The sequence below is a fragment of the Bactrocera neohumeralis genome, unplaced genomic scaffold (assembly GCF_024586455.1).
Source record: "Bactrocera neohumeralis isolate Rockhampton unplaced genomic scaffold, APGP_CSIRO_Bneo_wtdbg2-racon-allhic-juicebox.fasta_v2 cluster09, whole genome shotgun sequence".
Taxonomy (NCBI): Eukaryota; Metazoa; Arthropoda; class Insecta; order Diptera; family Tephritidae; genus Bactrocera; species Bactrocera neohumeralis.
In genome coordinates, this window is record NW_026089622.1 from 2379912 (window position 1) to 2393146 (window position 13235).

Here is a 13235-nt window from a genome sequence, read left to right on the forward strand (position 1 = left end):
ATCAAAGATGGCTAGCGCCATCTCTATGCAACAATTCAAAGGTCGAGATACTCACCTGCTAAACTGCGCAAGGTTGTCGATTTATCCATTCAACAGAATGCTAATAATTAGTTAAGTTAATAATTATTACGATTAACTGGAAGACTATTACCTTGACTGTTCCACCAGTTCTTTGTTCAGTTTCTAACGAAGAACTCATAAAAGGGCTGTCGGGAGGCACTGCAGAGGTATGGAAATTTAGTGAATTTCCCTCTCACACCGTGGCAGTCGAGAGAACCGTCAAACTGGTGACAGAGGCATCTTCTAAAGTTATTGGCCCCCAATCTCGTGATCGTTTTATATGCTCTACACTGAAGTCTAGCAACAAGTGCCAAAGCTTAGTACAAAATCTGAATTTATCAATAAATTTGACACAGATTCAGACTAAAACAAGCCTGACATATGGTTGGTTGGTTGGGTTGGGCTTGGGAGGAACCCGAAGAGCAGCCACCTTCACGCGGTGGGTTCTGGGTGACTAATACAGGTTAGCTGAGAGCTGCAACAATTTTCACCTTTTGCTGTGGCGCGCCGCCTTTTCGCTCGTATCTCGGGAACGGTTCGTCCTACGGCCATGATCACAAATACCATTTCGGTAGCAAATGACGTGACAAATAACTTTTGTTTTATACATTTTGCCATGAGATGCGTATTTCAGGCGGTAGGTAGACAATTTCACGATTTTAGGCGAATTTCCGAAATTTCAAGGCCGGAGTTGGGGTTAAAGATGCAATCCGATCTTAAAACAAAAAGTTGCATTGGAATCAGGAAGTACTAAGGCAACTTTTCCGCACTATTAGAAATCCAGAATCGACCCACCCTATTGTACACCTACATATAGAAACCGTGAAAAGTATGACTGTTATAATGTTGAGGGAGAAGTTAAGGGAACTTGAGTATAGTTGGGAGGAAAAAGGACTTGCAAATGAGGTTGCTGCAACACATGGTTTTCGGGGATGAAGTGGATGATGTAGGAAGTGTAACGAATCAGTAAATTCGTTAAACTCTACAGGAGATAGAAGTGTAGGCAGGGTGTTATTTACGTCGCGTGATGTGCGGGATAATATATCCAGTTTTTATGGAGACGGTACCTTTAACGTGTACCACTGGGTTGATGACTTCAACGAAGTCGCCGAAACAGTAGGGTGGAACGATTTACGGAAGTTTATATACGGAAAGCAGTTGTTGAAGGGAGTGGCCAAACTATTTGTTAGAGGAGCGATGGGAATCAGGAATTGGAATAATTTGAAAATAGCGTTGGTTGAAGAGTTCGGGGAAAAGTTGAGTGCCGTAGAGGTACATCGTACGTTGAGGAATAGGCGTAAGCAACAGAAAGAAAATTTGCAAGAATACTTATACTCCATCATCGAAATTGGTAAGCCAATATCACTCGATGAAAAGAGTATAATAGAATATTTCGTGGAGGGTATATCGGATAGTCAAGAGAATAAAAGTGTTTTGTATCAAACACGTAGTGTGAAGGAACTGAAAGAGCAAATCCGAGTATATAAGAAAATTAAAGATACGTCCGTTGCAAATCATAAAGCTTTCGTTGAATCGTCAAATGCAAGTAGAGGTACTGAAGATCAGATTAAGAAGAGATGCTACCGGTGCAATAGGGAGGTCATTTAGCTAGAGACTGCTCACACGGTGATTATCGAGATCACGTTTAGCGCATTGGTAGATACAGGATGCTTCACGAGTATATTGAGATACGACACGTTTAAGAAACTAGGAGGAATTAGCCTCAGAGAAGAGAAACAACGGCTGTATGGAATAGGAAAGGGCGAGGTTATCACAATGGGTAACTTTATAGCAGAGATCTCTGTAGAAGGCGCGGCAATCTTGGGAAGCGATATACTTAAAGAAGTGGATTTGGTGTTTAGGAAAGGCGGTGTGGAATTTAGAAAACCCAGTAAGGGTAGAGACGTGTTGGTTGACACGGGTGCCAATGAGTTGGCGGTTAGAAGTAAATGGATTCAAGTGGGCGATGAAACCGAAATATCAGTGAGTGAGAGGGTTTCTGACGAGCTGGTGTGCGAAGATAAGGCTAGTCCGGAAGATTTAGGGAAAGAGGTTAGAAGTAAATTAGATCAAGGAGACGATGAAATTGGAATCTCAGTGAGTGAGAGGGTTTCTGCTGAGCAACTGTGCGAGGATAAGGTTAGTCCGGAAGTGTTAGGGAAAAAGGTTAAAACTGAATATATTAATGTGGGCGATGAAACTGAAATCTCAGTGAGTGAGAGGGTTTTTGCCGAGCAAGTGAGCGAAGAAAAGGTTAGTTCGGAAGAGCTGGGGAAAGAGGTCGAGGTAAAGGAAAAGGACAGGGTATACCGTGGCAAAGGCTTCAACCATGATAATGAATTTAAAGTTTTGGGTGGAAAAGAGGTGCAGATGAATGATGGGTCGGATAGAGTAGACTTGTCACATTTTAAAGATTCTGACGCAGCGTTCGTCAAAACGTTGGTAAACAAATATCAGCCTCAGAAACCGATGAATGTGCCAATTCAAATGAAATAAATTTTGACAGACGGGAGACCAGGGTATCAACGGCCTCTTCGAGTGTCGTACGAAGATCAAAGGTACAGAGATGATCAAGTTGGGAAAATGCTTAAAGACGGGATTATTCTAAATAGCACGTCGGAGTATAATGACATAGTTGACTATAGATCCGGAACGCGGATGAGACATGTAGACGCATTAAGTCGCGTATATTGTTTACTGATTGAGGACTCGTTAAAGTTTAGATTGAAGGAAGCTAAATTGCAAGACAATTGGATTAGAGCAGTACGGAAAGCGTTAGAGAATGGACCCTATGAGAAGTTTTACATAAGAAATGAGTTAGTATATTACGATCCCTTCAAGGAGTTGTTAGTTGTACCTGCGGGCATGGAAGAGGAGATTACAAAGTAAGCACACAGGCAAGGACAGTTTGCAGTTAAGAAACCCGAAGAGATTTTAAGTAAGAATTATTATATACCAAACGCCAACGAAAAGGTGCAGAAAGTAGTCAAAGCATGTATCGAATGTATTATCGCTGATGCCAAGAGGGGGGGATAGGAGAGTTTATTGACCCCAATCGATAAGCCTCAAGAACCGCTAGGAATGTATAACATAGATCTCGTAGGTCCGTTGACCGAAACCAAGAAACAATATAACTACATTATTTTAATAATAGACGGTTTTTCAAAGTTCGTGTGGTTGTACCCGACAAAATCAACTGGGGAGGAAGATTTAGTGGATAGATTAGAGAAACAGGCATCGATTTTTGAAAATCCGAGGCGGATTGTTATAGATAGGGGGGCTGCCTTTACTGCAAATGCTTTCAAGGATTATTGCAAAAAAGAAGGCATACAACACTTACTGATTGCAACGGGAGTTCCTCGTGGCAACGGCCAGGTAGAACGAGTGCATCGTATAATTATTCCAATGCTATCAAAAATGTGTCAGAGAACTCCAACTCAATGGTACCGACAAGTGCCGAAAGTTCAACAAATTATGAATAAAACCTATCCACGTAGTACGGGGATAGCACCATTCAAAACACTTACAGGTCTATGTATGCGCACTTCAGATAGTCCAGAATTACAAACTATGTTGGACGTAGTAGAGGTTCAAGAGTTAAATACGCAACGTGATTTAGTGAGACAGGAGGCAAAAGAAAACATAAAGGTAATTCAGGAAAAGAACGTTAGAACATTCAACAGAAATAGAAAGGGAGACTTTAGATACAAAATTAATGAATTAGTCGCCATTAAAAGAACGCAGTTCGGGGTTGGCATGAGATTGAGACCGAAATATCTCGGGCCATACAAAATAGTCGCACAATTATCACACAGAAGATACAAAGTAGGAAAAGTAGGAGTTCATGAAGGACCTAATAAGACCATTACAGTTGCAGAAAATATGAAGAAATGGCGTTAGTTATTCGAGGGCGAATAACTTGTCAGGACGGCCGATTGTGGGATTAGAATTGATATCCGAATTTCATAATTCATCATAATTAACAGAAAAGTGGCAACCACTTATTCGAATATTGAATAGTGGATTTCAATTGTGGACTACGTAGAATTTGTGGGCGGTAAGGCTTAGCGTCCATCATAGCGAGGTAAGTATGATGGCCATTCCTGATTGTAACGCGGAGCAGTGTAATACTCATTTTATTGAGCTAGAGATATTATTGTGTGTAACGCTAAAGCGCTATATTATTCAGTTTTCCCGTTTAAGTGACTTTTGTGATTTCCATTATAAATTGTAACGCCGGGCGTAGTAAAACGCTCCGTGCCGATATATGAGACACTCCGTAGAATGTAAGTGATTTTCCTTGTTAACACATTCGCGTAAATTGCGGGAATTCCCGTCATTCATGTTTCCTTCAATAAAACAATTGCGGGAAATCCCGCGCTATTTGAATAGGGCTTTTCAACCGTCAAAAATGGTTCACTTCTTATCACTGCACATTTTTAGTGTTGGTAAAGACGTGAACTACCATCCCTGATAGGCCAACCGCAATTCAAACAAATTTAATTTGGGGAATCCCCATTCAAAGTTAACGTGCCAGTCATTTGTTGTTTGTTGAGGGGAAGTTTCAATAAAACGAAATGCGGGAAATCCCGACAAAAGTGCATAGGAAATTCATGTGGTTGAAATTAATTGATTCTCTGAGTGTGACAAATGCGAATGTTTTCTTTTTCTTGCAAAACTAAAATAAATAAAATTTTTGCCTAAATTGTACATGGTATTTTGTAATAAAATATTGCAAAAGTTGGTGGACGAAATATTTGGTGATTCAGAAGACGAATATTCATTAGACGAGGAGAAGTTTAGTTCCAATGATGGCACATATCAACAACAACATATCAGGAAGATTCCATCTACGAGGATGATACCGATATTTGCGGAGTGGAGTGTGACGATATTTGGCGTGAAACAACAAAACCAATACCACTTTTCCCCTTTGCTGCTACTTGGGGAGTTCAGGATGAATTTGATAGCGAAACATCCCCGCTAATGATACTTGAAAAATTGTTTTATAATGACGTCATGGAGTTATTACTTTCTTCCACCAATGCTTATGGGATTCACTTGGAAGATAATGACCCTAAGCCTTCAACGCGAAAGCGGCCTAAGTTGCAATTTACTGCAATAACAAAATATGAAATGCTTCAATTTTTAGGCATGTGCCTATTACAAGGCCAAAACCGAAAACCGTCGATAAGGAAAATTCTTTCGAAGGATATCTTATATTATCAACCAATATTTGGTGCTGTAATGTCTGGAAGACGTTTTCAGCAAATTCTAAGATGCTTCAGCTGTCATATGCCTTATCAACAAAAATATAAATATACAAAACTGGTTAAAATAATGCCGATGCTCGATTTGGTTTTGAAAAACTTTCAAAAGGCGTATGAACCAGATACAGCCTTGTCTTTAGATGAATCGCTTATGCTTTTCAGAAGAAGGTTATCCTTTAGACAATACAACAAGGCAAAGCGAGCACGGTATGTTATAAAGTTTTACGAACTTACCACAAAGGATGGGTATATTCTAAATGTAAAAATATATGCTGGAAAAGATATTGGTGAAGAGATCACAGGATCCAAAACAAAAGCTGTAGTTTTAAAACTTATGGCTCCATACCTCAATCGTGGTCATCATTTGTATATGGATAATTATTATAACAGCGTTGATTTGTCCAATACGCTACTGCAATATAAAACCCATTCTACTGGCACTTTACGTTCCAATCGTAAGCCGAGCCCTAAATGTATAATCAGTAAGAAACTGAAAAGAGGCGAGTATATTTGGCGAAGAACAGGAAATGTTTATTTGACAAAATGGAAAGACAAACGTGACGTTCTGTCCATAACTACGGCACATCACCCACGTCTAATCGAAATTACTAATAGAAGAGGCCAAAAGAAGATGAAACCAATAGACGTTGCTGCTCATAACGAGAACATGGCAGGAATTGATCGGGCCGACCAATTATTGTCGTATTATTTAAGTCCCAGAAAAACAATTAGATGGTATAAAAAGGTTTTATTTCACATACTGGACATGGCTGTATGGAACTCAGTTTTCATGTACAAACAGTTTCATCCGAACTGCTCCTTTCTAGATTTTCGTGAAGAACTTATAGTAAGCTTTTTCAATCTACAAGCCAATGTTACTGAAGGCAAGGATTTGGTAAATCTCGTAACATCTCGCGGTCGCCCTCCAAAAGCGCAAAGTGCGACTTGTCCAATAGACATGAGTACCCATCACTTCCCGGAGAAAATTCCCTTCCCTTTCGGACATAACAATCAAGGAAAAAACAAAAGTTACCAAAAGAAATGTAAGGTGTGTTCAGAAAACGGAGTCCGGAAGGAGACAAGCTTTCAATGCAAGAACTGTCCTGACAAGCCAACGCTATGCCCCGCCGAATGCTTTGAAATATATCATAGCAGAAAATAATATTTGTATTTAATAATAAGTTGAAAAAATAAAAATATTTAAGTAAAAATAAAGAATTAAGAATTAAAATTAAAGAATTAATTTAAGGAACTCTCGCAAATTCTTCCGCAGATATAAAAATGCTCTTGAAAAATTAAATTCCGGTAATGGCGGGAATTCCCTAATTTGTTCAGACTATTTAAAAAAATGTTCCAAACACACATTTATTAGTAAAATTGTATTTATAATGCCTTTTTATATTACTTGTATAACATTATACTGCTCCATTAATACAAAAACCGTCGAAAATAGCACATTGAAAGAAATTCAAATTTACCAAGCAAGAAAGACCTAATTTCAATTGCAACCGAATATTTTATAAATAACTTAAGATGGATCGGAATCTAAGCAGTTTTATATATACATATGTTCTATATAGCTCATACACTGACCGACAAATTCGGCATAAGATTTGTTGCAAACACGAAAGTCATTATATTGAGCAATATAGAGCAAAGTCAGCTGGATGTGTGAAAATCCTGGTAATGGTGATAAGGGGGCTAGATCAAGTTTTCATTCTTCTTTTCTTCAGAAACATCTGATGTGAAATAATAAAATTACAAATTACCTCAAAGCTTCTAAAAGATTTTTACAAAATATATGCCAACACGTTTTGGCGGAATCTTTTTCTATATGATATATGCATAAAATTATGGAGGATGGAGTCATGTGTAGAAGTTCACGCAAGGGAGGAAAGTTCTCTGATCACTTGGGAGTGGCCAGAAACGATTATTTTACATATGGTTCAAGCAGCTCACGACTTCCGGTCATAGACCAAGTAGCCTAAGAACATCCGTATCAAGGCGAGCTAAAGTGAGAAGGCGAAACATCCCCTATATAGGGTTGTGCGCTGGGTTTAGGACCCGCCACGTAAAAAAAAACACCACCAATGAAGAATAACCACCAGCCTCGCATGAGAGACCATGGCAAACGAAATAAGGACTGCGAATTGAGGGCATGCACCTGGAATGTCCGGTCCCTTAATTGGGAAAGTGCCGCTACCCAGCTGGTTGAAGTCCTCGTTAGAGTGCAGGCTGACATCACCGCCGTCCAAGAAATGCGATGGATGGGACAAGGACTAAGGCGAGTGGCAGTATGCGGTATAAAGTCTCCGGGAGTTCAAAAGTCTTTGCTCTAGGTATTCGAGGCTAAGGGACGTATTGACCGGGATTAACCCATTTTCTGAATTGTCGTTATACATATATCTCACACATTGCAAAGGCAAAAGCAAATGAATCCAATGGAATTTTCGGTTGTGTTATAGGTTTCGTCTATTCTCGCACTATAAGATAAGAATGTCCGTACAATGGCATATACCGAATTAGGTTGAAATCTAAGATATGTGACTGTATCCAATTTTGACACCGGCTTCTATAAAATTCTGTAAGCAGGGACAGAAAATAACAGTTATTATATATATAGTTATCGGATATATATGAGGTAGTAATAGAAAATTTTTACGTTTTTGAGGACTATACAAATATGTAAAAACTTTTAAATTTTGATTTTTGTATTTTTCTCACAATTTAATCGTTGTATTTTGATATTAATTTTTCGCTTGGAATATATGTAAGTTGTGCGGTAAATTTTAAATAACTTTTTCGCAATAATAACTTGAGAGTAATTTCAAGGCACAAGAAAATGCTTACTCTTCAGCTCTTATTGCGTCAGAGTTATTTAAAACTCACCGCAGAAATATTATTTTGTGAGCAATAAATAAAAGTTATCAAACAACTCTTATGACCGGTTTCACAGTCCATAATTAAGTTGTGCCCAAATAAAATCTTAGCTAAGCATTATTGCAAACTGAGTAGTCGTTTGCATTTCACAGTCAATGCTTAATTTCTATAAAATTTTATTATGACATAGGCAACGTATGTTTTACAAATGTCATCCACAAACATATGATTGAAATAATTAAATTATTATAGACAACGTACAAATTTGGAAGGAAAGTTATGTCGTAAATGGATGAAACCCAGAAAAGGACCCCGAATTTCACTGCAAGCGAGTCGGAGCAGCTATTGGAACTGGTGGAGAAATATAAAGCAGTCATCGAATGCAAGCGGACGGACACTTCCACGAACGCTAAAAAAAGATGCCGCATGGAAGCGTATCGAATATGATTTCAATTCACAGTGTCCATCTGGCTGCCATAGGAGTACAAAAATATTGAAGAAAAAGTATCTCAATCTGAAAAGAGAGGTAAAAAAGCGAGTTGCAGAGGATAAAAGATCTCTTTATTTAACTGGAGGAGGACCACCATCAAAGAAATTGTTAACTGAGTTTGATGAAAAACTTTTGACTGTGTTGCATGAGAAGCAAGTTAGTGGCATGCAGAGTGTGTATGACAATGATGTAATTGCCGTAAATATTGATGGGGAGTTTATACACTCGATTTTATTTTCATGATATTTCAAATGTATGATTTTATCAATTCTCTAAAATAGAGTCCGTGATATTGGAGGAAAATACATTAGAAAGCATAATGGATTTCGAAAACACGACTGAAGTGGAAAATTATAAAGGAATAAATGGTAAAGAATTTTAAAGTAAAAAAATACAAAAATAATTACAAATAAATCTATCTTTCAGAACCCGACAACGTTACATTAAACGTTGAATCAAACCAGCTTTGGAACAAATATGATCCCAGCAAGTTGAAAACAGCAAAAAATTCAAAACTAAAATTTGAAGAAAAACCACAAAGATCTGCGAAAAATGCTTGGGCAAAGTTAGCAGACATGAAAGCAAAATGGACGGAAGAAAAATATGAAGCGGAAATAAAAATAATATATGCGGAGCACAAACAAAGAATGAAGCTATTAGAAGAAAGTAACAACCTATCAACGAAGTTGATGAAAGAAAAACATGATTTGGAAATGAAAATTTTAGCAGTAGATTTGGAAAGAAAGAAAAAGGAGCTGGAAGGGTGAAATAAAAAATACATATGTATATACAATAAACTGAAGTAATTATCTATTAAAAATTTTCTGGTAACATTATTTATTGTATGACTTTCAGCATTGCGATTATTGGGTATATTAATATATTGTTTACAACATCTTCAATTTCATTTGAAAGTGGCGGAGCTATTATATCGCGATTATTGCAGCAGATGTTGTGTAATACTGCTGTTGCAACAATAATGCTTTGGGTTTTTTCTAGATGCAAGCGCAAGCCCAGTGATAATACCGGAAACCTACGTTTCCAGACTCCATATGAGCGCTCGATACAATTCCGAGTTCTTATAAGAGACTCGTTAAAAAGATTTTCGGCACTCGTATTGACATGCATTAGTGGCGTAATCACGAAGTGGTTATTTTCATAACCACTGCCTGCAACTACTATTCCAGAACCAAATTCTCCAGATTCTAATCGACAATGAATCCGAGAGTTACGGAAAATAGTAGCATCATGAGTGGATCCAGGCCACCGTGCAACTATGTCTATGATGCGGAGATTACTATCACATAACGTCTGGACGTTGATGGAAAATATACCTTTTCTATTACGAAATAGCTCTGCATCTTCCCCACCTGTATATAAAGTATATAAAAAAAGGTGCGTGGAGTCCCTACGCGCGGATGAAGTTATACTTCTTAGTGATATTCCAAGAAATGCATACCATTTTGTATTAAAGAAAACTAGAAAACCTAAATTCACATTTTATAAATTTATTATGCACATAAAATGAAGAATAAAGCAAAGTCTAAATGAAGGAACTTTGACTAGAAAAGTAGTTCTGTCTCATCGTTGCGGAAGAGAATATGCAGCGTAATCATCTCTCTTTTGTAATCCATCAACACGCGTTGAAGTCCCAGCAGTTATGGGTGTGCGTTCAGAAATTGAAATCATAGTTTCATCACTTATCAATATACTTATTACATTTGCGCGCATTGACTTGCATGTTCATACATTCATATATACTTATATGTACATAAATTTTGAATACATTGCCGAATAATGCACAAGCATACAAACATACATATGCGTACACATATGAATATGTCACCAACAAAAAATTGATCTTCACAAGACAATATGCAGCCAAATTGGCGAAGAACAAGTGTAGTACATTTTACAACAAAAACGAATTCATTCATGAACGCAGGCGCAAATTCCACAAGCGATCTCGCTTCATTCATAAAAACAGAGGCCGTAACTTTTCCTCGAGCATGCCTTTGCCAACGAGTCGTTTTTTCGCGACAATGGCAAAAGCCAAAAATCATAAATTGCACAACTTTCTGGTGCTTCTCGCAAAAATCTGCGTCGCCAACAGAATTTATTTTTAATTGAATATGTCACCAACCAAAAATTGAAACATTGTTCTACAAAAACAACAACAGCATAAGCATGGCAACATTGTGTTTTTGGTAGAAAAGCCGAGCTGTGCCGAAAGAAACGAACAAACGATCGCCGATTGTCACCGCTTCGCTTGCTGCTCGAACATCTTCGCAGACAAGGTTGCGTAGATTCATATTGAGCAAGGTTGCGCAACCTGAATCTATCGCAACCTTTTCCGAACTCGTATAAGAAGTATAACTTCAAAAAGTTTTTGAGTGAAGTATTTTTTGGACTTTCTTTACCTGGAGAAATTATTTTTACATGAGTGTAATCAATTGCTGCGATCACTCGAGGAAATTTAGCTAATTTAAAAAAGTCTCTCTGGGACTTTTTCAGGTCTCTTTCCGTTTTTGGCATATAAATGTGATGGTCTTTTAATTGGGCTATGTGGTGCGAAACTACTGTTATAACTCTTGATACCGTAGTTTTAGATACTCCAAATAAATCTCCTACTGTCCTCAACATACTTCCCGTAGCATGAAACCTCAATGTAAGCAAAAGCATTTGTTCTGGTGATAATGCATGATTCCTAAAAGAAATGTATACATAATTGAGTCGTTTAAGGCAATTTAGATGCACCACTTGGTTTTGTGTTCAATTTGTAGTCGAATACAATCGAGCACATTCCAGGCTATTTTTTTGCTAATTCGAAATCTGTCGCGGAAATCTTTATCGTCATATAGCTTGAAGAATTTTGGCCGGCACCTGATTTCTTTTCTTCGTCGTATTATTATAACATTCCAGAGGTCATGGTATTCTGGGTCACTGTCAAAATCGCAATCCCAATCTGATTCCATATTTTTTCCGCAAAATATAATTTGTTATATCTTATTATTCTTTTTTTCACAAATAACTGAAAATTCAAAACAAAAATCAGCTGTTATTTAAGCACTGCTTAAGTCTCCTCTTTTCAGTACTTAAGCATTACATAAGTATGAACTGTAAAACAATATTTTCCTGTTTTATCTTAAGTACAACATAAGTATGGACTGTGAAACTGGGCATTATTTTGTAAGGGAAAAATAAAAATATAACGATTTTTTTATGAAGAAAAAATAAAGATTGAAAACCAATTTTTAAATTTGATGTTTTATTCATTTCCTCATAACTGTTATGGTCCATGCCTGTAATACTCTCTCTGGGTAGAATTTAATGTTGTATTTAGTTATGGATTTATTGTGCTTTAGTAGCTTTAACAATATCGTGGAGATTATGAGCAGACTTTATCCATTTTTGCAGTGAAGGTATGGGTGATTATGGAATTTGTTCTGAGCGAATTTGGTTACTTTAGCTCGTATGATTTGGCAGATGTGTACATTAAACCTTTTAAAAGGTGGACCACGCCCTTTTCTAATTCATAGTAATGGTACTTTACAAGTTTTCGTTAAATGGCGTTTTGTGGGCGTGACAGTCTTATAACGCCCGTCTACGAACTCGTTCTTTCGTGAACGTGTTTCTATGCTTTAATCCAAGTTGCAAGTTCCGAATATACCCGAATTTAACCCTTCATTACTTGCTTTAAACTGTATTTATTCTAAGCTAAATTTTATATTAGGTGTATGGAGGTTAGAAGAAATAGAGACCTGATTATATCCGTTGTTGGCATAACGAAGTACATATTATAGATTGTCTAATATATGTATTTACATGTCATAGAATCAACTGGATGTGTGAAAGTTATGTTGGGTACATGGGAACTTGGGAAGGCATTTACCTGACTTTAACAATTTTTGGCACAAGAGCAATATAATTATCACCGAAACATTGACTTCGAATTTGTATAGTGTTCAGAAAGATTTGATAGGAGTTATCGAGTTATTCCTCATATGTACATATTTATTATGTTAACTGTCAGGAAGGAATCATGTTCCCGTAAGCGGACGCTCCGTTGGACTTTTTATTACGAAATATCTCCCATGAGCGGACAATTCTCTCTTCAACTTGTCTTGCTTTATCCAGTTTTTAAATCATTGGTCGGCAAACGCATACAACCATAATTTAGAGTTTGTGTGGGTGAACTGCTTTCTTCCCTCTCCCAAATTATTATACAGTTTTCTCTTAACTATTTACAAATTTATAAACAAGCAAAGAAGAAATCGTATTCCCATACTTCATCAACCATTTTGCTTTTCACTGTCGTGGCTACCAACATGCGTCACAAAAGTAATGTGCGTTACACTCTGAACACAAAGAGAGCGACATACTTCAAGCGACATCTGTCAAATATTAAAATACATACGTTCTTATGGACACAGTTATGTAGTTGTGCAGCAGTCTCAATAACTGTGTTCATAAGAACGTGTGTATTTTGACAGATGTCGCTTGAAGTCTGTCGCTCTTTGTGCTTTCAGGGCGTT

General features: G+C 37.4%; 3 protein-coding genes across 3 annotated transcripts; 2 read left to right on the forward strand and 1 right to left on the reverse strand.

Moving 5' to 3' along the window:
* Positions 1-8418: 8418 nt before the first annotated feature.
* LOC126764396 (uncharacterized) lies at positions 8419-8943 on the forward strand. The gene is given in 1 exon segment (XM_050482090.1): positions 8419-8943. A coding segment is annotated over 1 exon segment (525 nt).
* Positions 8944-9003: 60 nt separating this feature from the next.
* LOC126764397 (uncharacterized) lies at positions 9004-9467 on the forward strand. Its single transcript, XM_050482091.1, has 2 exons — positions 9004-9068; positions 9127-9467. The coding sequence occupies exons 1-2, from the start codon at positions 9020-9022 to the stop codon at positions 9465-9467; spliced, it is 390 nt and encodes a 129-aa protein (XP_050338048.1). The 5' UTR covers positions 9004-9019.
* Positions 9468-9537: 70 nt separating this feature from the next.
* On the reverse strand, positions 9538-12496 carry LOC126764398 (putative nuclease HARBI1). The gene is made up of 3 exons (XM_050482092.1): positions 12462-12496; positions 11121-11407; positions 9538-10070 (listed from the first exon to the last, which is right to left on the reverse strand). The coding sequence occupies exons 1-3, from the start codon at positions 12494-12496 to the stop codon at positions 9538-9540; spliced, it is 855 nt and encodes a 284-aa protein (XP_050338049.1).
* Positions 12497-13235: the final 739 nt, after the last annotated feature.